This window comes from Pseudophryne corroboree, chromosome 12 (assembly GCF_028390025.1).
Source record: "Pseudophryne corroboree isolate aPseCor3 chromosome 12, aPseCor3.hap2, whole genome shotgun sequence".
Taxonomy (NCBI): Eukaryota; Metazoa; Chordata; class Amphibia; order Anura; family Myobatrachidae; genus Pseudophryne; species Pseudophryne corroboree.
This window is the reverse complement of record NC_086455.1, coordinates 170758490-170785094: the sequence shown is the minus strand read 5'-3', so window position 1 is coordinate 170785094 and position 26605 is coordinate 170758490. Positions and strand designations below refer to the sequence as shown.

The following is a 26605-nucleotide window of genomic DNA, read 5'->3' as shown; positions in this document are numbered from 1 at the left end:
TAACCCACCCAAATCTAACTCTCTCTGCACATGTTACATCTGCCCCCTCCCTGAAGTGCACATGGTTTTGCCCAACTGCTAACAAATTTGCTGCTACGATCAGGTCTGAATTAGCCCCTTGGGCCTCATGGAACCCTAACAGTGCTGTGTTCCAGATCATCTAGCTGGAGCACTGGTGTGTTAATTGACTAACAATGGATCTACAGGTGGTACTAATTATTCCAGAGGAAACCTTGAAAACACGCACCATTAGAGTTCCATGTGGACTGAGTTAGAGGAACACTGCTTTAGAACAGCATTATTGAATGTGGGCTGCATTAACTGATAAAACATGAAGGCGACTATTATTTCATTTAGTATATTTATAGTTCTATGGCAGCCTTTATATGTCTACAATGCTTCTAAAGCTAACTGCACCTGAGTAGTCGTCTGCCAACTACCCGTACAGATGCCAGAAAATTATCCCGTCACTTGTTCAGCTAAGTTTTGGGCCCTGAAAGACTTTATTTGGCAACCTTATTGATGTCCGAGCGTAAGGACTCGGGAATTACTGACAAGGACATTCTGCTTATAATGACACAGACTGTTCTTGTTGGAGTTTGCCAGCCTCCATGTACTGGTGTTGGTTCACAGAAGGAAATAGCAGTGTAGCTCTCTGGATCAGTGAATAGTTTTCTTTCTCCTGTATACAGTTGGATGCCAGCGATTCCAGCTCTAGCAGCAATTTGTCACTTGCTAAAGTCAGACCGAGCAGCGACCTCAACAATAGCACTGGACAGTCCCCGCACCACAAGGTGCAACGCAGCATCTCTTCCAGCCAAAAACAGAGGCGGTACAGTGACCACGGTGAGTAGATCCATCATTGTGTCCAGCCTGGAAATGGGGCACCATTCTGGATTTCCTACGGGGTTTATTTTTGTGTTTTGTGCAATGAAAGAAAAATAATGTACATATGTTCTATTATAGCTGGCCCTGCCATACCTGCAGTTACAGCTTACCCAAAACGAAGCCAGACAAGCACCACGGATAATGATCTTAAAGAAGAGGGGGTGCAGTCGCGGAAATCTAGTAGCAGTGCGGTTAGCGGGAGAGGAGTAGCGCCTCCTAGCCCCATGCTTGGAAATGCAAACAACCCAAATAAGGCGGATATACCCGACCGGAAGAAGAGTTCTGTTGTTCCCAGTGTAAGTATACGTTACTAAGTATCTTGTTCCATGGTTTAATGTTTACTAATTATAATTGGTGATTTGTGTATTACCCAGTCTCCTTTTAATACTGCTTTTCCAATTGTAATACGATAAAAACATTTCTGACACTATAAATATAGGATAATAAAGTAGTAAGGACAATATAATGAACTTGCTCATTCTCTTATTTAGCCTAAAGAGGTCTTCACACAATAGATGTACATGTAGCCCTCTAGAACATGGAGTAATACACCCCAAGAGGAGCATAGGTGTCGGGATCCCGGTGCCGGTATGCTGACCTCCGGGACCCCGACAGCCGGGAAATTGAATGCATCCCCTGTCACTTGCCACTTTGTTCAGTGTCATGTCGCTGGAAATATGTTGATCTTTATGCTGCTATGGAATTACTGTACTGCCCATGCTAGAGACTTGGTAGGTTTGGAATGTCACAGAACTGTGGAGAGTCCAGTAATCGGGAGGCCACAAGCCCTCTTAGAAACTAATAAATGTTAAAGGTGTGATCTATCTCCTTTCACAAGAACCGCAGTTCATCTCGCTGCTTTCTCTCATTGCAGAATAATTCTACGTCCAGCGGGATGACCCGTCGAAATACTTACGTCTGCAGTGAGCGCGCCTCCACTGACCGGCACTCAGTCATTCAAAATGGCAAAGAGAACAGGTATCATTTGGTCTTTGTTTTGTTGTGACAGTCTTATTGTAGACCTAGGTATTATTTGAGAGAGCAGTGCTCACATTTCATCTCCACCTCCAGTTGTTAGGGTTGCTCAGGTATAAGGGGCCCAGCCTCTGCCGATGTGAGAGAGCATGGGTCAGTCCTATTGTAGGCACAGCTACATAGAGTAATTTGTAATCCAGGTGTCTGGGTGATCATGGCAGTGCCTCCAACGGGATGCAGCTAAAATACTCGCTAACTCGTATGTGTTCCCCTCCCATGTATATAGCTCATTGTATTGATACTTTATTTAAGGCACTGAACAGTACAAAGGATTAGATCCCAGATCAGGGTTCCCCCAGTTCAGGTGAAAGGGATAACGACAGGTGAAGTCACTTTATAAAAGGCAGAATTATTCTTTCTTACTACTGCATAGCATTTAGTAAGTGCGGCTAAAGGGACCGCTTTCTTCTTCTCTTCTCCAAGAATGTTTTAGAAATGTTTCATAAAAAAGACATTTGTCTGTCTTCCGTTCACTTCATCCACCCAAGTGAATGAGCCATCCAGTAAGTGGTTGGCAGATCTAACCGTAGCAGTCCCCCCCCCCCTCCTGCATCATATGGCCCTGTATGGTAAGCAGCGCTTATATCTAATAAGGACTAACAGAGCCTTACATCAGGCAGGTCAGGTTTTCGCTCGGTTTACAGTGCACTTGAAGGCCTGGTGAGCTTTTTCCTACCGGACAATGTGGGAAACCTCGTACTACATTTGCAGATGGTGTGTTGGCTATGAGGCCACTGCCAAGATACAAAGTTGTGAGCAGTGATAATATAGTGCCTCGCATATCTGCTTGCATACATAGCACCTATAGGTCACAGTAGCACGTTTTAAGGCGTGGGGGTCAACTGTGCAGCAGTCAGGAGACTGATGTCTCCAACACGTGCACAAGACCACTGGGACTCCAATGGGCTGCTTAAACACTGTACCCCAGGTAAGCCAATTTTTGGAACCTAGTTTATTGAAGATATTCCTCCCAAAAATTGGATTGTCCATTTTGGCTAGAATTCTTCATTAGTTGAATGTTTTATGTCACCTGTAAATGATTGGAAAGTACAGAATTGGTGGTTTGGTCTTGTTTGTTCACATTATTCTTTTATAAAGTGCAGTAAACCTACAATATAGCCTGGCAGTGTTTGCACATTTTTACTAAATCATAATCCAATTTTAATGTTTTACCTATTTTATTAGTTTTAAAAGTAGTTGGTGAGAAGTATGTGAAATACAGTCTGCCAGAACCTGACGCTGGCTGCTATATTGTATTGGATGGTAAGGGGGCTTCTAGCCAGGTTTCTCTGAATTTTGCTAAGTGCTGTTTGTTGTTGTCTTAAATTAGAATTTAGATTTATCTTGGTGACCACTTACCTAGCTATATTTCATGTGTCCATGTAAAATGACTGTTGTGTTCTGAGAGAGAACCCTTAGGTCTAGGAGGAGTAAGAGATTTAGTAGGTTATTCTGCTCTGCGCGTTCTGGACACGCTGGTAAAATGATTGCGTGTCCCGCGTAATTAATGCTTTCCCTATGAGCTAGTAGCGGGATCACAGGCTGTGACGGGTCCTAGCGCCAGCAATTGGAAGTCTGCTTTGCGTTAGAACATTTTGGTTTTCAATGTGACTTTGATAGTTGTTGTGGTCTTTAATGTTGATCTAAAATATTATGCCGCCGCTTTTTTTTTTTTAAGAGCCTAGAAAATAGTTTTTGAACAGAATGATGTGGGGTATGGCGGAGGTGGGCATATCATTTACACCGTATGAGTGCCGACGTGTTATCTTGTACTTGATCTCAGTCGGCAGTTCTTTATACGGCCACCTTTCCCCGCATCAGTGCACTGTTAATGTATACTCTTCAATGTCTGTCCTGTTCCACTTGATAAAACGGATTCCCCAATAAGTGATATTCCATTTGTAGGGATAATGTGTATTCTGGACAGAAAGATTCTTAAAAGCCGGTAAGTCTAGGATGTTGCAGGTATTTAGGTTATAGTACTTGTCCATGAGCCAGACCGTAGTGTTATATAATGGTTGAAATAGGTAGCGCTGCTGTAGTGAAGGTCTGCATAGTGTCACGTGGCGTGGCACAGAGGTGTCACTGAATTGATGCAGTGTGTTGCATAGCCTATAGCAATCAGCAGGCACACGTGTTCCTTTTATACCCCTTTCACACCGCACAAATAACCCGGTATCGACCCGACATATTGCGGTGTGAAAGGGGCATAGCCGAAAATCGCGGGTCGCCTGATTCAACCCGGGAATGAAGCCGTATTATACCAGGGTTGAATACCGGGTCAGTGGCTGCGTAAGCGGGCTCCCGGGTCGATGCCACCGGTGACCCGTTTACTACAGCAGAGAGAAAAAAGCGTCTCCCAGTGCAGCTCACCCCCCCCCCCCCCCCCCCCCCCCCACTCTATGGCAACCCGCCAGGGATATTGCCGTGTCGGGAAAGCCTGCAGCAGCGGCCAATGCCGGATCCCACCCGGAAAGGACCCGTTTCCAATTCCCGGTTGGGATTCGGCATTGGCGGTGTATTACTTCCAGGAGCTTTCTCCTGAAATCTGTATTTACGCTTGAAGCTTAGTTGCTGCACTCATCAGTAAATAAAATAAGTGACACGCTAATAAAAAGTCTTCATTTAATATCAATTATGAATAATCATTGTGACCGGATGTGTCCTCGCTGCCTGTGCCAAGCGATTACAGATTGGTTTTCGGGTCTCACGGGACCTGGACCAATAGGGAATTCTCTCTTAAGGTGTGTACACACGGTGAGATCCTTGCTATGTCCTATTTTTACTTGCGATTTCCCTTGAACTCCCCGGAGGCCAGATAGGACAGATTTTGACTAACTTTTCTTGAGATATGGACTATGTGTGCTTACGATTTTGGCTTATGTGAGATTTTGGCTTATGTGAGATGTCATTGACATGTGAGATGAACTAGATAGGACACCGATCTAGCAAGGATTGACTTGCCTGCACAGCCTATCTTTTCTTGTGATGCCGACCTGGCGGGACCGCGCATCGGGATCGCAAGGTGACTTTCACCTTGCGATCTGCACTAACTTTTCTTACGATTTTGACTATATAGTCAAAATCTTAAGAAAAAATCTCACCGTGTGTACACACCCTAACAGTCAGTAACCACATGATATGGATTCCACCCACTGTGCAGGTACTTTGCTGCCACCACCAGGCTGCTACCTTCACCAGAACAGGCAGAGAATGTGACTGTGTGTATCGCATTCTTGCTTGCAAGATGAAGGCAGTCGTCTTGAAGGCAAGATGTTTATTGCTCAAAGTCTTAAACACCATTCTCCTTTATAAGCATTGCTCAGAGGAGGGTATAGCATACAAGATGTTTTCAGCAGAAAGCTGTCAGAAGATAACGCTCTACACACAACCCGGGGCTCACAGACCTCTTTATACAGTCAGAGGACACAATAGCCTGGTCAGATCCTCTCCCATATACCTTTTTTAGGATTTGTATATCAATCAGACCAGCTATCTTACAACACCTAAATAAATACAGATTACATTTCAAAAGAGTCTACCCAATGTCGTTCCTCCCTTCATACAGTATATCTGTAACAAATGTGCAAGAAATCATTGATTCCAAACCTACTTGACACTTTACATAGAATCACACACAAGTCCCCCGTCTTTTACACCTTTCCCACAGGTACTGCAAAATCCTTGCACTTTACCTGCTGTGCACTGACTGAAATCAGAGGCATCACCAGACCTTCTGCGAGGAAACAGAAGATGGCTTCTAAAGTCAAATACCGAATAAATATCAGAAGTCCATTTTTTACCTTTAATATACAAATACATCTTAAATATAAATTCTATTAAACATGTCAGACTACTTAAATATACTCTGCTTTTTACAGCAATGCGTTGCAGATCAGCTGCAGTGCTCTTCAGCAATTTATATGGTATTCCGGTTTATTGTAGCACTGGAACTTGTCTATGCCATGTCTCGGTATCATGCAGAGGCCAGAGCTTCACCGCAGCCTGGCTGCAGTACTGCTCCTTACCAGCGGCGCCTCATTCCTCCTACAAAAATCAAGCCGAAGCACGAGTGTTAACACGCTCTGTACCGTGGCCACAGTAATAATCCTTAAATGTAAGGATATGTTGTCACAGATAAAAACATGGTCTCAGATATACGAGGTAGTCACGCTGATATAGTTGATTGAATATTAATAAGCCGCTTGAAATTGAGACAGCCTGTGGAATGTACAGATGGAGCCATCTTTATCTTGGCCTTTAATAGGATTAAGTGAGCCAGGGCAGTCTGACTTAATCCCCTGCTGTATTGTTCTCTCTGTATTGTATTGCAGCTGAGAACAATAGATAAAAGGCTTATGCGAATAAACCTTGGTGCAGCAGAGAAGCCTAGGTGAGCGTGGCTCCATCTCTATTGGTGAAATGCGTCGGGCAATGTAACTGTGCTATAATACTTACAGATGTAGCCATGTCTATCTTAGTCAGAGCCTGGCACGCCATGCAGCATCTCAGTATTTTCAGCCGGAGATTGCAAATAGTCGCAGCTTGGAAAGCCATGTTGCAGCATGCTGCATCGCAGCAAAGATGTGCATGGCTACATATGTATACTGAGCCGCATTGTCATGGAAGAACTCCTCCCGGTGTGTAGCTCATCAGTGGTGGCGAGACTCTAACCACTTGTCCGTTTGAGGTAGAAGATCCACATGGTGAGCGGCGGTGGAGATCTGCTCACCGGGTGGCCACTCTTCTGTAGGCTGGACCTGGGAACATCCGTGTTATCCGGACCATCTGGTAATTGGTCACTTCCCTTTATTCCCTCTTCCCGGACTTTATCCATTTGTTTGGGTCTTGTGGTTCCACAACACGCCATACTTCGATTTGAGAGTTCAGCTCAGTACTGCATTCTTCAGGAGCTATTAACATCACAATTTCAAGCGGCTTATCCTTTATAATAGGCTAATAGAGCAATAGGCTAATAGATCAATTCAAGTGTTGTTCCATTCAGGCCCTCACAGGCGCTGGTGCGGACATTACGGTTATAACCCGTTATTTTGATGGGCTGGTAACTAGTTGATATTTTATCAACTATATTATCGTGACTATCCTGTAATGGTAGTATATTATTTTATTTATTTTTTGTCACCAAAGAGGGTATTTATCAAAGATTTGAGAGATATACAATTGTGAGAGATTAAGTATCAACCAATCCACTTCCAACTGTCGTGTTTCAAACCGCCGGTAACATGTAAAGTAGAAGCTGATCAGCTAGTACTTTATCTCGCACAATTTAATCATCTCTGAGCTTTGATAAATACCCACCACTCCATGTTTTTATCTGTGACCGTATAACCTTATATTTAACTATTATGATGTTTCATAATTGATATTACATAAAAAAAATGTAGTGTCTGGGCCGCTTTACTGCTCGGAGTTGTTTCTGCGTATTTATTGATGAGCGCAGATCCAGATTTCTTCTTGTTCTTTTCTTGCGCGTGGTTTTTTCACCTAATGACATTTAGAACCTGCTACTGTCGCTATACTTAAATGTGTTTAAAGTAGAACTTCTCTTTAACTAGTATTTATAAAAAAAAATTAATCTATTAACTATTAGCACCAATGATACTTATTTCTTGTAATTGCTCTTACTGCGATAGTGTCTTTTTATAGTATATGTGTAAAATGAGTGAATTAAAGCATTCATAGCGACTTTGGAGCTATTATTGTTTAGAGCCTGTGGATTATTTTTTTAGACTATTATGTATGGAAATGCAGTATTCTTTCTTTTTTTAATTTAACCTATAGCATTTTCTGCTCTTTTATCATTTGCGCCTGTGTTATTGGTCCATTATACCGTTCTGTCTGCCCAAACCTATCCCTTTCCCCCCTCGCCTTTCTTCCCCCATCATAGCCTGACAGGAATATTCACTTACGCAACTAGTCCCGCCTCAGTATGCGCCATATCTTCCATCTTTGCTCGACTGCGGCATCCGAAATCTATGTCCAGGTCAGCCTCCCGGCACTCCGAGATGTTACCGCCAATTACCACTGAAGCCGTTAACTTCGGGCCTGTGTAAGAACATTCTAACACAAAAAAATAACTTTCGGAAAGTACCGTCACACTAATATGCTCCTCTCACTGTCCACCAGTTGTAACACAATACCAATTTGTGTTGTCCATGGAATCATTGTTTCTTGTTGCTAAAGGTGTTTTTTAAAATCTATGTCCTTAATGGTCTTGTCATCTGTGATTCCCCGTGTAAGATGATCTCCTTGATCCTATGTGATGTTCTGTGCGTCTTGATGGTGTTTCGGTTATTTTAATGCAAAGTAAGGTAAAGTGACGCATAACCAAGCTCTAAAATGGTCAATGCAGCATTAAAATGTCACAATGGAGTGTGATTGGCACCGATGAAAGTAATGTGTTCTGCGTTTACGGCACTTTTCATGCCATTGTGCATAAAAAGTACCCGTCTTAACAAGCTCTGATGTGGACGGCTGAACCTAACGTGTTAATTGCTTTATACAAGAGCTACTGGGAATATTCACAAATGTTTGTAGACGCCCCAAGATTTTAGAGAAGTTTTGAGTTCTCATCCTGATTGACGTGGGGCAAATGCTTTGCATCAGGGATCTTGCGTTGGTAACACCACAGTTTGGATTGCAGTGTTTCCAGCCATGTTAGGCTCCCATTGAGCTGGGTAGGGTACACGGCGTCAGTGCTAAAGTAACAGTCTGTCCGTTAATCACGTCTCATTATCTTGAATTCCAAGTTCCTGAAAGCTTGTATATTTGATACATTTGTGAATGTCGCTGGTAGACTTTCTGTATACAGCTGTAGCAGCTCCCCGCTCCCTTGTATATTACGGACTGTATGCAAGAGTCCTTTTAACTGTTTCTTTCATCGCAGCACAATCCCTGATCAGAGGACGTCGGTGGCCTCAACGCACAGCATAACAAGCACCACTACGCCAGACCGCATGCGCTTCCCCAGAGGAACCCCCAGCCGAAGCACTTTCCATGGCCAACTCCGTGAGCGACGAACTGCTACCTACAACGGCCCGCCCGCCTCGCCCAGCTTATCTCATGAAGCCACACCTCTGTCACAGACTCGAAGTAGAGGCTCCACAAATCTTTTTAGTAAATTAACTTCAAAATTAACTAGAAGGTAAGTTTTGGTGGTTTGGCCTTTCTTCAACAGTCACTCGCTGCTTGCCATCACTCCCAAACACCCAGTTGTGGAATTACACTCCTGTTGCAGTTTTCTCCCAGTATCTCTGTATTTTGTGCCATATTTATTGGGTTACACCCTTCCCCTCCCCCCCCCCCCCCCTGTAAATGTACTTCATAGAAAATGTAAACGTCAATGAGCAGTTTCCATTGGCCACTTGCAGCTCTGCGCTGGACTCTAAGTCCTAGGGAACCTTTATACTAGGAAGGCAATGTGGGACTTGTAGATCAAAATCAGCTGGAGCGTCACAGGTCTCAACCTCTAATCCATCATTTGATAGGGTGTAATGTACCAAATTCTTATACTGGGGTGGCGACAATTCTATGTGAAAGTTGACAGCAATGTTTAGTAGAGGGGAACAAGTTTACAGTACTTAGGATGTGCAGTGTAATACATAGAAGATATTGTGTGCTGCCAGCAAAATGTGGGGGTATATAGCCCGGTTACACTTAACAAGCAGTAAGTATGGTTTGCCTTAAACAGTTGCAGGTAATGTCTACAGATTGCCCGTGGGATGGCTGGAACGACTGCTCCAGTATTGGCAATTTTACTTTATACCCCCACAGAAGTGCCTAGGATAGCGAACTATGTTGCGATGTGGGTAGACCAGTGGTTCTCAACTGCAGTCCTCTAGTACCCGGAAAGGTCATGTGTCCTGCAGCGCTGCGATCAGGTCAAAGCTCGGCAAAACTGCGTATGCACCGCAATGTGCAGGCGCGTCGTACGAGTACAAAGCGGAACGGTGCTGGGTGATGGATTTTACGAAGAATCCATTCGCACAGCCGATCGCAAGAAGATTGACAGGAAGAGGGGACGTTTGTGGGTGGCAACTGACCGTCTTCTGGGAGTGGTTGGAAAAACGCAGGCGTGTCCAAGCGTTTGCAGGGCGGGTGTCTGACGTCAATTCTGGCCCCGGACAGGCTGATGTGATCGCAGTGGCTGAGTAAGTTCTGAGCTACTCTGAAACTGCACAAACTGTTTTGTACCACTCGGCTGCACAGGCGTTCGCACACTTGCAAAGCAAAAATACACTCCCCCATAGGCGGCGACTATCTAATCTCAGCGCTGCGAAAAATAGCGAGCGATCAACTCGAAATGACCCCCTATGATAGGCTGCCCCATTGATATGTGTTAGGCGTGGTGCATGTGTTTACCTCCAAGGCAGTTGTGCATCTAGCTAGGTGAATCGGCCTTCTCATATATGTTGGGCCTGTATGCTTACTGCTTGTTAATTGTTTTGCTGATAGTGTGTTTATCACAGTGCAATATTAAACCAGATGCCTTCTATCTCCTCCTATTCTGGACCAGGCATGAAAGGGCTGCCTGCTGAGACACTGTAAAGTATCATTGTACTGTTCCTCTATGTCTAGAATAGAGCTTTGCTAGATTAAAAAATATATATATATATATAATCAATGTGTTTAATTTAAAATCTTGGGCGGCACATCCATGCGAAGGTTTAATGTCTGCAAGAAATCCCTTGCTGTTTTCACTACTTTATAGTAGTTTACGTTAAGAATAGAAATTCTAGTGCTTGGCTTATTGATAGAAAAGTTTTATTTTGTATTGTTCAACACTAAGTCTACCTCCAAGTCTCGCTCTAATGTAGTCTGGTATGACGCACATTCTCGTCATGAAAAGTTTTTGTATTAGGGAAACAAATCTGATCCTTTAAAAATAAATAAATGGTCTGACAAAAAAAATAAAAAATTCTGAGGGTCAATTAGAATTTTTCAGCTTATTTTGCCTTTTTTTTTTTTTTTTTTTTTTTTTTTTAAGATTCACTTAATGTGTGCTAAAGATCCTGATACTTATCTCAACAGACTCACGGTGACAAAAATCACTTCACCTACATAAATACGCTTGTCCCCAGAAACGATTGACTTGAGAACAATTAAGAAAATAAAAAAGTTTCGATTTTAACACACACAAAACAATAGCACAAGGATCTATTTGACAAAGCTCATGCCACATACAGGTTACATGCCCATGGAACTTTCACACAGAGGCAGCCATTTTCTATGCTCTGTTCATATTGAGAGAAAATGGCTTCCTCCCCAGTGTGTGTGTTTGTAGGTTCCAGTCACACTTTAAAGTTTCACAGTGGTTTCCCTTTAGCAAAAATGTTGTTTATATTCAAGTTACTTTTTACATATAAAAGAATGCTTATGGTTATGTAATTCACTGGAATTAATGGCTATACTTTATAAAAAGAAAAAGAAAAAACATTTTTAGAATACCGGCCTTTTGTAATGCTAGGACTTCTGAAATGACTGTTTTGCTGTGTGTCCAGACCTTGAACAAGGAACAACTTGTATTGTTATGCTTTAATGTATGTACACCGTTTTGAAAGTATTAATGCTGCCTTAATGTTCATTTTTGGTTTAAAAAAAATATATATTTTCCATAGTCCCTTGGCAAACAGTGATTTGACTAACATTTAACCAGTTGTGGAAGCGTGTGAAACCACAGGAAATGTTTTTTGTTTTTTTAAATTTGGACTGTATACTGCAAATTGTCTCTAGTGAATCTAGTTTACACCAATCTGTTAACAGCAATACAATAATGTTAATGTTCTGTGTTGTATTCACTGAATTACATGAACTCTCTAACAGGACAAATCTTCTCAGGGCCAAATAATCAACTCTAAATTACGTTCCAAATTAAGACCCTTTGGTCAGAGCGGTCTGACATCTGGCAGGTCCAGAAATCGTCATTGAAACGCCTAATCCTGCTCCTGCTGCTGCTGAGGTTCAATTAACCAGCTTGAATGAAGATGTCTGTACATTTTTTTGGCTTAGTTTCCATCCTAACTTGCTTGTATAAAAGTTAAATAAAACTTTCAGAAATACCCTGTTTGTGTGAAATACTTACACAGTTACATAGAAAGTAAGTGGAAAAGTTTAAGTCGCACCAGTACTGCGTCAATATCCAGTTTCCTTTTTCTCTTTTAAATGTGGGGTTTTGAGTGGAGTTGAATATAACATACATACATACATGTCCTTCCAGGCGGCTTGGTCCTAATGTGACCTTGGCTTAGGGGGTATAAGATGAGTTATCTGGAACCTGTGACTCTCCAGCTGTTGAACTACTGTTCCTATCCTCCTGTGTATTCCGGTAGGGAGCAGAGACACGGACTATATTAAGATTGATAGTTTTGCATTGTATCAGAAGGATCCGATACAAATATTCCCACGTCCCCAAATATATGCTTTTGGTGCTTAATGATCACTGATGCTATAAATCTGCATTGGGAGAATATGTGAATGCATGACCTGTCATTGATACATTACATCAGACATACCGTGTGCTTACTAGCGGGCTATGGGGTGAAGCTGCACGTAACTGCCCGGCAGTAGCCCGCCTGGGAAGCTGCACATAACTTCCCGGCAGCAGCCCGCCTGGGAAGCTGCACATAACTTCCCGGCAGCAGCCCGCCTGGGAAGCTGCACATAACTGCCCGGCAGTAGCCCGCCTGGGAAGCTGCACATAACTGCCCGGCAGCAGCCCGCCTGGGAAGCTGCACATAACTGCCCGGCAGCAGCCCGCCTGGGAAGCTGCACATGACTGCCCGGCAGCAGCCCGCCTGGGAAGCTGCACATGACTGCCCGGCAGCAGCCCGCCTGGGAAGCTGCACATGACTGCCCGGCAGCAGCCCGCCTGGGAAGCTGCACATGACTGCCCGGCAGCAGCCCGCCTGGGAAGCTGCACATGACTGCCCGGCAGCAGCCCGCCTGGGAAGCTGCACATGACTGCCCGGCAGCAGCCCGCCTGGGAAGCTGCACGTGACTGCCCGGCAGCAGCCCGCCTGGGAAGCTGCACGTAACTGCCCGGCAGCAGCCCGCCTGGGAAGCTGCACGTAACTGCCCGGCAGTAGCCCGCCTGGGAAGCTGCACGTAACTGCCCGGCAGTAGCCCGCCTGGGAAGCTGCACTCATTTCCATCAGTTTGCATAGCACTCTGTTAAATATAATCAGGAAGACTTGTAGCCTATTACGTAACAACCACGTTGTGGCCCGTTCATAATGTTCTATTAAAACTAGAGATGAGCGGATTCGGTTTTACTCGGTTCTCAAAACCGAATCTTATTGGCTATCCAAAACACGTGACATCCGTGAGCCAATTAGATGCCGTTTTGAGAACCGAGTAAAACCGAATCCGCTCATCTCTAATTAAAACATGCCTGTTCCTCTATGAAATATGCAAGAAAATAGCACTTTCAGTTGCGTGACATTTGTACTAAATGAATGATAGAGTAGTATGTTAGTGGAAAAGTAGTAACGAGCGTTCAGACTAATCAATATTGCTGCCTGTCTGTATTTCTAGCAATGGGGCTTGGAAAAAAAAAATCATGTATATAATAGTGATCTGCGTGATTAGTCTTGTGCTCTATTCTCAAATAGCTGTGCAAATTTTGTGCACTTTAAATAAGTATAGTATAAGTAGCGACAGCCGGGCGAAAATACACTCGCCAACTCTGGTGCCACTCACATATGTATACACACACACACACACACACACTTTAGCATGCAAAAGTCTTTGGCCAAGGAAAATAATTGTTAATAAAAGACAATGTAGTGAAATAATTAAAATATTTGTTTGAAATGTTTCACATGATATTGTAGCTAGACCAGTGGTTTCCAAACTTTTTTGAATCACGGTGCCCTAGAATATCAGAATTTTTTTCACAGCACCCCTAGGCCAAAAATTTCTTATTGAGAAATTTGGAAAGAAATATTACATTAAGTAGATCGCGTTTTTATGCCATCCTTAGGGTCAGTTGTGGGGTGAGGGACAGGATTTGCTTCTGTTTGGCCACATATTTTATGACCGGCAGCCAATATAACTAGTTTTGCCTATTACATTGACCATGCATCATTTGAATTGGTCCTGGACCACCAACCCAGGGCACCCCTGCAAGTGTCCCGAGGCACTCCAGGGAGCCACGGCACACAGTTTGGGAACCTCTGAGCTAGATATTAGCAAAAAATTTTAGAATTTTGTAGTGTAGCATCAATTTCAGATTAAATTTGGCTTTCCTCAATGTGTCCTCCTTTGGCACCCATACACCACCTTTTCTAAAGTTTTCGGACGTTATGCCTTTCCAGGCCTCATTCAGAAATTCCCATAAGTTTTTAGTATTTGGAGCCATTACACACTATTGTCTAATTCATCCCAGAGTTTCTCCATGGGATTGATGTTAGGTGACCGAGGAGGCCATGTCATCATTTTTCAGACTTTCTGCTTTCCTTTACTTCTCAAATAATTGATACAAGGTTTAGATGTCTGTTTAGAGTCGTATTGTTGCCCCTTTCCAATATTTCAAGTTCCACTTGGAACAGCGTGATGTAGTAAAATACTGTGGTATTGTTTCTTATCCATAGATGTTTGAACTAAATTTTCACCCTTTTCTCCACCAAGACCACCCCAAATCATGACATAACCACCCCCATGTTTAACTGTATGACTTTTATACAGTTATCTAATACATTCTCCAACCATTCGTTGAACATACGGAAGACTTCTGGTTCCAAAAAGTTCAAATTTTTACTCATTGGCCAAAATACTTTTTCTACTGATGCAGTATCCAATACCGGTGTTCTTTGGCAGATCAAAGGCATTTTACTTTATGTACAGACCTCAACAACATTACACAGACTTAGCTATCAACTGATACTGGAGTTGGTCTAATTTTTTGAGTTCTTACTCATTACGATAATGTATTTATCTTCACTTTTTATTTACACCTGGGTCATCTACAACGTTTTTTAGTCACATTTGTATCGAGCTAATGTATACGTCACAGTAGTCTGGGTTTATTTTTTTATTTTTTTTAAGCACTTTGTCGATGAGTATAGCCTCCTTTAGAAAGGGTTTGAATGTTGCCACACAATTCAATTGAATATTCACATCTCTCCTTTAATTTTTAAAAAGTTATGGTTATTGACATTTAACACATTACAGAAAACATTTTTAATTTAAAATTTTAATATTTAAATTATTCAATTAATAAAAATGTATTTTATATAAAAAAAATATTATTTAATAAAATGAATCTACATATATACCAGATTTATTAATGACCAGCTCTAAAGTACGTACTTTAGCACATAAATAAACTCTTGGGACTGCAATGAAAATGGAATATGGTTGTTTAAATAATAATATGGTAAATTAAGTTTAGTACATTTTGAAGTAACGTCTTAAAGTCTCATTCCTAATCATTATGATTTTGGGGAGCAATTAAAGTTGATATTCATTGGGAGTACAATATAAGTAAACATATAAGCTTTGGCCAATGACTTTTGCACACTAGTGTGTGTATGTACAGTGCATCCGGAAAGTATTCATAGCGCTTCACTTTTTATTACATTTTGTTATGTTAGTCTTATTCCAAAATGGAATAAATTCTTATTTTCCCTCAAAATTCTACGCACAATGCCCCATAATGACAACGTAAAGTTTTTTTTGTCCTCCCCCCCCCCCCCCCCCCCCCCCAAAATTTATTAAAAATAACAAACTAAGAAATCACATGTACAAAAGTATTCACAGCCTTTGCCATGAAGCTCACAATTGAGCTCAGGTGCATCCTGTTTCCACTGACCATCCTTGAGACGTTCCTGCAGCTTAATTGGAGTCCACCTGCGGTAAATTCGGCCCAGGCATAGTACATCTCCTCCTGAGTGTTCATAATAATAAAGGGCAGTATCTAATTAGCCAAAAAACACGAAGCACCCCCTTCCCCACTTTTCGCACCCAATTGAATACCTACCGTAGTATTCTAGCCTCTCCAGCTATGCTGATACTTTCTGCCATAAGGAATGCTCAGTGCTAGTCCTGGGAGAAGATACGTACACATGCAGTTACATTGTCCCAGTCACTGATTTGGGATGGAGACCCACAAGGCAGCGTGTGGTCAGCCATTTCTGAATGATGACATGGATCAGACCATACTGAAATCAGGCGTTAGAAGGTTGTCCCCCTCCAGAGCAGAGTAAATAAGGGTTTGTAGATGTATGTTAGTGAGATGATTAACAAACAGATTGTCCAAGTACCTTCTCTGTCATTGGAGATAGGTGTTTCATCCTGCAAGTCCGTATTCACTAGTGGGACATTTGACAGTTTTTTTTATTTTTTTATTATGTTTTGCACACAAATGCACAAGACTGGTTTTTATTTCTGTAAGTTTGCACATTTTTAATATTTTACTTTGAACTTTTGTTTTGTTTTTAGAAACATGTCATTCAGATTTATAAAAAGGTAGGATTTAAGTTGTCTATGCATATATTTTTTTTTCTTTATATAGTTGCCTCTGCATTTTATTCTTCCTGGATCTGATTTTTATATTCTGAATACTAAACTTTCTGCTGAAAACTAAATTTTAGTCCAGTATACAGACTTCCATACTCTTCACTGAATTATACCTTTGTCAGCTGAGCATGCCCTGTGCACTGCAACCATAAGTCATAAACTTCATGTCTCATTTTTACTAATACACACTTGGCATGCTTACAGCAGAAGGCTTGTGGTGTTAATTTTTGTATTTATTTTTTGGTCAAGGTAAGTGTGTTTTTTGTTTTTCGGTTTTCTTTTTGCTTATTTAGTTTGTTTCCTTTTTTGTTTTATTATATATATGTATTGTATACAGTATATTTAAAAAAAAGTTTTCTCCCCTCCTACTGATTGAGCACATTAGACAAGATGTGTACTTAAATTCCGCTTTTGGGAAACCCTTCCTTTCAATGTAGCATATGGTCGTGTCCCTCCCTCAATTCTTGCCCCCTCTAATAAAGCCAAATGATACTTACTAACACGTCTATATCTCTAGCGAATTCCATGGATATACGCTAGGCCAGCCGTGGCTTTTGAAAGGTTTTCAAGCTTCAGAAAATGTATTCGCTTGTTCACACCCACCTACAGTGTTTGTTAAATGTATTGATTACTATGTAGGGCTTCCTTCTCTGCATTTATATCCATGGATTTACATCACTAGATAATAACCCTTTTGGTTGCCCAAAAAGTATAAACTGCTTTTTACGTAGTTTGAGACAGAGGGGTGTACTTGTCGGGTCCTATCCGACGGAAAGAACCCGACAGATCAGTATTCAAGTGGGCAGACAAATTCGACTGTCTGATTTGCCCGCTCCCAACAACTGTCAACGGAAGCGGGTGGGGAGCTGCTCAAACCCCTTGCTGTCTCATCCGGCGGCCGGGTCTGGTGAGCGCCGGTGTCCGTGCTGCTGCTGCCAATACTAGCCCGTCCCCACTCCTCTCCTCGCATGCTTGCTGTCCCCACTCCCCCGGCTCATCTGAGCGCCGGTGTCCGTGCTGCTGCTGCCAATTCTCGCCCTTCCCCGCTCCGCTCCTCTCCTCGCATGCTTGCTGTCCCCACTCCCCCGGCTCATCTGAGCGCTGGTGCCCGTGCTGCTGCCGCCACTGCCGGGCTGCTGCCAATACTCACCCGTCCCTGCTCCTCACGTGCTCGCCGTCCCTGCTCCCCCGTCTCATCTCTCCAGTTCCGACAGTGTCAATCTGACTTTAAAAAAAAAAAAAAAAAAAAGTTGAATTGACATTGTCTAAACCGGGGCCAAAACCTGTCTGATTTGGCGCGGTACACATGGATCCGCAGCTAATCCGACAATCCACGTGTTTTCCGACAAGTCGGGAATATCAACTGGCATTGAGTAGGTCGGAACCCCTTCCGACCTAAACGTGTCGGAAACTGCTGTTTCAGACAAGACTGCAGCTTCTGCCAGCTATTGAATGCAACCCAGAGAGGTGTAATGTTCCAGAGTTACCGTCTTACACCGTTCTCTGCTCGTATAAAGACATGGTTGAGAGTGTACAGAAGCAGACTTGCAGCAGGAAGTATACTGGCCCTAACTGAACACTTGTGAATTGCACCTTTTTAAGAGGAGAATCTGAATATAAATTGTTATACTAAAATGTTTCCACTTATTTGAGAATCATTTGATCTATTATTGTAGTAAGTACTCCTTCTGCATTGTTCATGTGTTGCCATCTACTTTTTAAAGAAGTTTATTAAATTGAAAAATAACCCCTGCGAGCAAAGTGCAATATTTATGTAATGGGTATGGTGCAAATTTGTTGTTCTTAACCAATCGGATAGTTGTGTCCAGTAGTCTTAATTTGTACAGAGTCTGTCACAGCTTATCGCCCCCATGGTACAACAGAAGAATGTTATTTGGTCTGGCCCAGCAATTCCCAAACAGTGTTGTATCATGGATATATTCAGTATAAGCCAAGCTAAAACCTATTACAATATTTAATATATGCAATGAACATTACATATAACTTTATTTACTTGTAAATTATGAAGATTAGCTGTATATATGGCATCTTAAACGACGTTATTCCTTTTAAATAATGAAACGTGTTTAATGTCAGTCACTACACTGGGAGCAAATAATCCGAACTTTCCTTTTTACTCTGCAATGAAATGGTGCCTCTAGTGGTCATATGTTGTAAGTGTTAAATTCTATCCACTACCAAACAGATTTAAAGGAAAGAATTTTGAGGTCTTGTATTTGAATTATCCAGTTACACAAAACACTCAATGTTTCTAATAGAAATGATACTCTCAAAATACTACTTATATATAAATGCCTCTTGTTAGATAATGGGCATATAAGAGTATAATAGGATTAAATATTGTTTTCAGAGCATCAAATTATAGGCGTTTAGAACATTAGTTTTACAATTTAACATGTATTTAATCATCCTCTTTAGGAAGATGTGACTCATTTCCAACTGAAACCCAAAGTGGGTACTGCTGGTCAGACTGGTGAGGACAGTCTGCCAGTTTGGTTACTTTTTGCCAGATATACCCTACCTTGCAGTATCTGTGACCTAAAGTTTGAGTGAGCCTTAAAATACAGAATAAGCTGAGCATCGAATTTTGGGAATTGATTCAACTTGCATGCTAAAGCTGTTCTGCCCCCTCCTCCTAGAGCCGTTATCGGATTCCATTGGTTCTATAATTCTGAAATTAGAACCAGCAAATAGAGGTCACCATCTTTACATGGCGGCAGTGCGGGCTTTAAGATGAATGGGAAAAACCTCTGACCGGAGTAGCGGGGGCTGCCAAGGAATTATCCTTTTTTTTTTTTTTTCACTTTTTTTTTTTTACTAGAAAGTAAAATATTTTTGACATTATTGAAAAATGAATAACCAGCGTGGAGAAGGGTTATAACTGACTTTTTATTGTGAACTAGTACAGGTAGCAATGTTCAATGTTTATGCCGGCTACAAACATCCCACCTCCTCCCATGCTGTTTCTGTGCTTTTAACTATGACTTTTGATCGGCATGAAACGTTTATACTTGTTGCCCTGGGATACAGTACAAAGCTGCTCTGTAGTTTATTATTTCCAGTGGAAAGAGCACAGCAGAGATATTTTGTATCCCAGAGAAATCAAAATAAACTCTCCCTTACCTGATATTAAATGCATGACTATCTGTTCTCCTAGTTCATATCATTTAGAAGTTCTAGGCAATGGCAGAAACGTACTCTGGAAATATTAAAAACTTAAAGCCAAAACAAACTTGATTGTTCTAAATGTGCACAGAACATGTATGTACAAGGTTTTCAGCACAAATACTCTTGAAACTGCATTTTGCCATTAATTTTGCATTATCCGGAAGAGTGGAAGCTCTTATTCTACTTCAGATAGCCCGTATATAATACAGTATCTCCCCTTTACTCTTACAAGGGCTTAAGTGTTGTCACAAATTCGGGAATGTTTAGGCTTAATAAAAACCCTGTGTACATTAGACAAGTGCATTCAAGGGTTACATGTATTTGATAGCCATGTTTGAATATTCTAAATGGGCCGGCATAAACTAGTCTGTGATGTCGCCACTCTCTGCATTATCACAGTATATTTGATATAGTTACATTGCGATGCAACAAAAGCTTTGTAAATCTGATTAGCAAGCTCAGTGCTGTCATTAGAAGTGCACCAGTGTAAGATTTCTCTTCTCTCTGCTTGTTTTTGCTCTCCGCATTGTTTTCATTGAGGCTCCCAACTGAATCTGAGAGAAACGGGAGATATGAGGGCTCAAGGTGAGGGCAAACATATTTTTACCTTAACCACCACCCACAAGCATCCGGTTAACCCTCTGAAAATGTCTTGCATGCCACTCCTGCTAGCTTAAAATTGTTTTATGCTGAAGTTTTTGTTTGTGAATGTTTGCATGTCACCCCTTGTTTCTTCATAATATAGTGCATAGAACTAGATATGAATGATGCAGCAGTGCAGTATACAAGGGAGGGGGAGGGGGGGGTTACCGCTTATCAGCGGAATTGACTGCCTTTTAGCTTTCTCCAACCGAAGTAGTCTTTATTAATAGTATCTTATATAGCGCAGCAAATTCCGTTGCGCTTTACAATTGGAAACCGTAATAAAACAAAACTAGGTCCTAGAGGAAGGATGGCCAATCTATAGCCTTTGTGCTAGACCACACACATTATTTGGCCATACATTTCTACATGCGTGGTTGTGTTATAATTTACTGGTTTTTACCCTCTTAAGAAAGTCACCTACAGAGCGGATTCTGACTTGGGAGTAAAATCAAAAATAGAAAGTAACTTTGCACCTTGGTAAAACCATGCTGCACTGCAGGGGGAGGAGCAAATGCAAAGTGAGCAGATATTTAGATTAAAATTTGGACACGCCCCATGAAATTTAAAGTGCAATGTAAAAATAAAGCTGTCCAGGCACAATCAGCCAGCATTTACCCTGCATGCAAAAAATGTGTTGTGCATCCCGAGCAGTGCAACATGGTTTGTTCCAGGTGCAAACTTGCTTTGCTCCCAATTTAGAATCTGCCCCATAATCTTTAAACGGATTATGATTTTACACAATTTCTATCTTCAAACATTAAGTGCCTTCCACATTTCAAATTTAATATTTCAATGAACGTTCCTTAGAGCTTAAAAAGGCGAAACGTGCAAGAGATTCACACGGCAGCCTGAATCCTCCCATACTCATACCAGATCCTGTGTGTAGAGGTCAGTGAGCACTGATAGCTGTTTAAGTGCATTCACCGCATAGACTTAGTAGATGAAATTCAATTCTACGTGATATGCCACTGGGCAATTCTACAAGTCTTTGCCCGTTTCCCTGCGCACCTCCTATTGGGTATCGCCACAAAAAATCATCACGTACGTTTCGCAAATTCTGTGTGGTATATCTCATTGAATTGAATCACCCCTATTCTGTTTTAGGAAAGAGCGTCATCTATAATTGTAGATTTGGTCAAATTGGGTACTTTTGATGTGGATAGCGGTTTCTACCCCTTAATTTTTGGCAGTGGAAGCTGTAGTTAAAATGTAGTAGCGATGAGGTTAAGACACCATTGGTAGAAATACTTTTATTGTATCATATACTAGGTCATCTAAATCATCACCCTGGACTGACTGATTACAATAGAGTAACTTCTCTTTTCTTCTAGTCGTAATGTGTCAGGGGACCAGAAAGATGAAAACAAGGAATCAAAACCACGGTCGCTGAGATTTACTTGGAGCATGAAAACGACGAGTTCCATGGATCCCAATGACATGATGCGCGAGATCCGCAAGGTCCTAGACGCCAACAATTGTGACTATGAGCAGAGAGAGCGATTCTTACTCTTCTGCGTCCACGGCGATGGGCACGCAGAAAACCTTGTCCAGTGGGAGATGGAAGTGTGCAAACTGCCAAGACTCTCTTTGAATGGCGTCCGCTTTAAGCGGATATCTGGGACATCAATAGCTTTCAAAAACATTGCTTCCAAAATTGCCAATGAGTTAAAACTGTAATATAGGGGGAGGAAAGGCGAACGGTCAAGTTGTAAATGACGTAGCAATTCTAAGTGTTTGCCCAAGAACACTGGTTTAATGTATAGAATTATTTAGGCAATAATTCCTGCATCTCCTGAATTATATAACAGACGGAACATGCTGCTGGAATAGGAGGGAGAGTTTTGTTTTTTTTTGTTTATATATATATATATATATATATATATATATATATATATATATATATAGTGCACTACAGCATTAAATTTGCCTACCATGTAAATTATTTACTTTTGGCTTTTTCTGTGCTCTGTTCATGGCAATGATATTCACCTACTATTTCCTTAATGATATCCATCCCGTATGTGTGCGCAAGTATGGATGTTCTCAGTTTGCGCTGGGCACACAGAATTGTGTAAAAAAAAAAAAAAAAAAAAAAAAAAAAAAGTCTGTTATTTAACAGACCCTACTGTACCACCGAAAATACCCTTGTTTTCTGTATAATGTTTTTCTGAAGGAAATTTCTTTTGTTACAATTTTTTTTTTTTTTTATAATGCACAAATGTTGATTCCACGTGTTCTGTTATGACAGTATTTTCATTGTCCTGTTTAGAGGGTAAGAAAAGGGCGAGAGAATTGTAACACAATGAAAGCCACATGGCCAGCGATTAAACAGTTTCCCAGCTGAAGAAGCGCAAAACTGGAGTCTCCTCTTATTCTTGGGGATTTTCCCACTGGTGGTGTGCGGAATACTAAGAAGTGCACAATGGGTTGTTAAACTGTACACTAATCTAGAAGAGAATATCTTTGCTTGCCTTAATTATTCCTGCTGACTGGTATCACGGTCTGTTATCCTGATCTATAAAAATTCCTCACTTATATATTCTCTCACTTATTCCCCTTTGCACCATGCTATGGATTATGTTCCCACTGTATACATTAGATTTTGGTAAGGCATTGAAGAGAACTGGGTAGTATCATAGTTTAGCTTACAGGCAAACAAATTAAATATAATAATAAAAAAAAGTTAATATGTGGGTTTGTGCTTTGTATTTGTGTTCCCCTAGAACACTTGTTCAATGTATAGAATGGAAAAGGTCTAAAACTGTAAATGAATGTTATTCTGGCCTTGGTTTTGATTCAGGTGACCTGCTGCACAGGTAATTCCTGAGGACTGCATTTCATTTGTTCTTTGGTTTGTAAAACCACTATGGAATAATGTCATTAATCCTAACGTTCCCCTCCCTCCTGTAATTATCTGAGGGAGGATTTTCTTTGTGCACCTGGATAATTTTGGCAGTCTTGAATGTTGACATTCATTTTTGTGTGGTCTAGTACAGCATTTGTGAAGCCTACATCGGTGGTGACTACTAATGGTATATATGTGTTATCTATTCCTGCTGCAACGTACACATTAATTTGGACTGTTCATGACATGAAAGGCAAAACGTGTTCTTGCAGATAGCTGCCATTCACCGGATTCCTGCACCATCTTGTGTGACTTCTACTGGTATTTGAGTCTCAATGTTTGAGTAAGACTGCGGTGAAGTGGGGTTACGAGCTTATATATTTATTTTAAACTTGTGCAGTGTTACTGTAATACCTTTTCTAAATAGGAGTAAGAACAAACATGGCATTACGTACAAACCTAGAGGTACACAAATGTAGTTTGATTTTTAAGTCGGAAATTTAGATTTTGTGAAACCAAGGAGATAGGGTTCTTGAGAGCTTACATTCTTCAGGGAATATAGGTGGACACATAAATGGAAAGAGGCTGGAGAGTTAGGAGGAGGGTGGTAGGTTTGTATGAAGAGGTTGGATGTCCGTTATGTGTCAGTGTATTCCAGGCGGTTGGGTTCAGTGCAGGAGAAACACTGAAGAGGTAATAAGGGAGTAGTCGAATAGGGTGATGTAGGGGGGTGTAGTGGGGTTGAGGGCTTTGTTGACAGGGAGAGAAGTTTGTATATGATCCTGTAAGGAAAGGGCGCCAATGAAGAGACTGGCAGAGGGGGGCTGTACAGTTACAGCGATGAGTCACGCAGCGTAACGATATACTAAAGAGTAGTGAGGCGAGAGGCCACAGGGAAGTAGATTACAGTAGTCTATGCAAGAAGTGATGATTGGAACATGGCCAGATTAGTGGTACGGTATAATAACCTGAATCCATTGTACAGTGGCTACACAGATCTCTGATTGCTTTGCTCCTGAATGTCTGGTAAGTTTTCAGTCTGTATCGAACCTTATAAAAGACTCATCTTGCCTCTCTACAGCCCTTACAAGCTATAGAGTAATCGTTCAGTGTCTACTTTTTTTCCTATGTGAGTCATTTTTATCTATGTTAAAAAACTTGCTTCAGCAACACACAATAGACCTTCAATAAGCTAAAACGTTGAGACCAGGTCCTTAGTATAATAGGTTAAGGATCACCTGCACTGATCCACTATGTGAAAGGTCTACCTGGTTCTAAATTGCCAGGGCCTCAACCCTGGTTGCTACCAGGATTATTCCAAGGTAAGATCCGGTTTGTGAAAGGTGACCCAGGTTTCGTTTCAAAGCAGCTGATTGGCTGTGTAGCTAGAGGTCCACCTCAAGGGAGAGTCTACAGTGAAATGCAGGGCAGACGCAAAAGGGGTCAACGTAGGAATAACCCCGACACCAGGGTGCAGTGTGAAAGGGGTCCAACCTGTGTTCAATAAATCTGGGAGAAAGCATGGTCGGAGCCCTGGGTTTGGACTGAAAGCGGTAGAAGAGAAATGAGAAGCTATGAAAATCTGCTTAGGTGGTCTTGTAGCTATGTTCTACATCTGGTGTAAGACCCTAGTTTATCCTCCACTAGAGGTTCTGGTAACAAGTGATTGTGCGCCACACTTTGTATTGCTGAACTTTATAATCATTTCAACGCCTTTTTAACCTCTACGTCCAATGTAGGAAATGTCACTCTGGCTGCGTTGGAAGTATGCATGCCAGCATCGCCGCATTCCCAACAGCAAAACTCTGGCAGTGCATTCTGAGATATGTAGTTCCATAGCAGCTAGCTGCACCTACATGTTGCCTACCCCTTTCTTACGGTAGAATTGCACACCGCAAATATCCATAATAAATTATGTTACAGATTCTGGAACTTTTTTTTACCACAATGATGAAACAAGGGCCCTGGTAACAAAAAGAAAGGAAACTCCATACATATGTAATGGAAGTGAGAGCTCTATGGAAACCAGTCCAAAAGTTTTAGTAGCCATTGCTGGAGAAGCATCTCAGGAGTGCTGTCAGAAAAAAACAGTGGTGACCTTCAGAAGTCATCAGAGGCTACAGACAGAGCCATATACACCTAGCAAGCAGAAGAACGAATACCTGGGGCAGATGGAATCCTACAGCTTTTAGCATTGCACATCTTCCACAGGACTAATACAGTGGCCAACTACATAAGCTCCAGGCACGTGTTTCCAGGAGAATCGTTGCTATGTCAGGAAATCCAGTTACTCTGGAATGTTTCATCTTCCTCAGATGGACATTATGGCAACAGTTGAGGACGCCACAGTGCTCAAAATTCTTTATGAAGATACAGGGACAAAATCTATTAATGTAAGTGTTCCGTGGAGTTGTCAGCTAGCTAATATCGTCCCTTCAGTTCCACTCGTGTATCAGCAATTTTGGTCCCTACTGTGGTTCCCAGTGGCTTGAGAGATGGTTGAGGAGGAAACGTGGCTGCTACTTCAAGTAAGGGAATACCAGAGTTTAACCTCAATGTATTGCTTGATGCTTTGTTTAAATTCCAAAAGTCTCCTTGATATGGATCAATGTGTCGACTTTGAAAAGGTCAACACCAGAAGATGGACATTGACAAAATGTTGACATGGATTTTTCTTGGGCTTTTCTTTTTTCTGTGTTTTCTTCATACAATTACTGCGAACCACAATTAGTGCACCGCATCTCCTTGCATACCGAGCGGCTGTACTCTGCACAGGATACTATTCCCAGTTGTAGTCAACGTGCATGGTAAAGTATGAAAAAATTTTTTGGGTTGAAAACGTTTGTCAACCATTGCCATGTCGACCTTTCTCTTACGTCCTAGAGGATGCTGGGGTCCACATTAGTACCATGGGGTATAGACGGGTCCACCAGGAGTTGCTGGTTCCTCCCTCTATGCCCCTCCTACCAGACTCAGTTTAGAAAATGTGCCCGGAGGAGCCGGTCACAGCTAGGGGAGCTTTCCTGAGCTTTCCTAATTGAAGTTTAGTTTAGAGTTTTTTATTTTACAGGGAGGCTGCTGGCAACAGCATGGGACTAAGGGGTAAAGCAGTGTCCACCCTGCGGGGTCTGAGCCACTGACTCCGCTGACTGGACACTGAGCTTCAGAGGGACTGATCGGTCTTCGCCGCAGGGGAACCGCTCACCCCAGTAGCATGCCGCCGACCTCTTACAGAGCTGAAGTAGTGGTGAGTTAGTCACCGACCCCCCCCCTAGCAAGCGGGGGGGCGGTGTGAAGATGGCAACAGGGGATGGAGCGCAGTATTAACCACGCTCCCGGACGGTACCAGAGGCGTGCTGTGAGGGGCGCCCTGGGCCATCGCTTATCCCTCACACTGGTCAGCAAGCCTGTTGGGCCCCAGGGATCCCAGCCAGCACAACTCTTCAGACCAGTTTCAAATACAGA

At 42.0% G+C, this 26605-nt stretch overlaps 1 protein-coding gene across 11 annotated transcripts in view; it reads left to right on the top strand.

Moving 5' to 3' along the window:
- MARK3 (microtubule affinity regulating kinase 3) overlaps positions 1 to 22651 on the top strand; it is a 106715-nt gene extending 84064 nt beyond the window's left edge. The window contains exons 12-19 of one of the 11 annotated variants that reach the window (XM_063948530.1): positions 693 to 846; positions 967 to 1184; positions 1763 to 1866; positions 7832 to 7993; positions 8831 to 9088; positions 16384 to 16410; positions 20191 to 20235; positions 21627 to 22651. In XM_063948530.1, the coding sequence (XP_063804600.1) occupies positions 693 to 846; positions 967 to 1184; positions 1763 to 1866; positions 7832 to 7993; positions 8831 to 9088; positions 16384 to 16410; positions 20191 to 20235; positions 21627 to 21972 (1314 nt within the window). In that variant the 3' untranslated portion in view covers positions 21973 to 22651. Of the gene's footprint in view, positions 1 to 692; positions 847 to 966; positions 1185 to 1762; positions 1867 to 7831; positions 7994 to 8830; positions 9089 to 11766; positions 12003 to 16383; positions 16411 to 20190; positions 20236 to 21626 lie in introns of those variants that run through there. The other 10 variants (XM_063948531.1, XM_063948532.1, XM_063948534.1 and 7 more) reach the window with 10 other exon arrangements.
- Positions 22652 to 26605: the final 3954 nt, after the last annotated feature.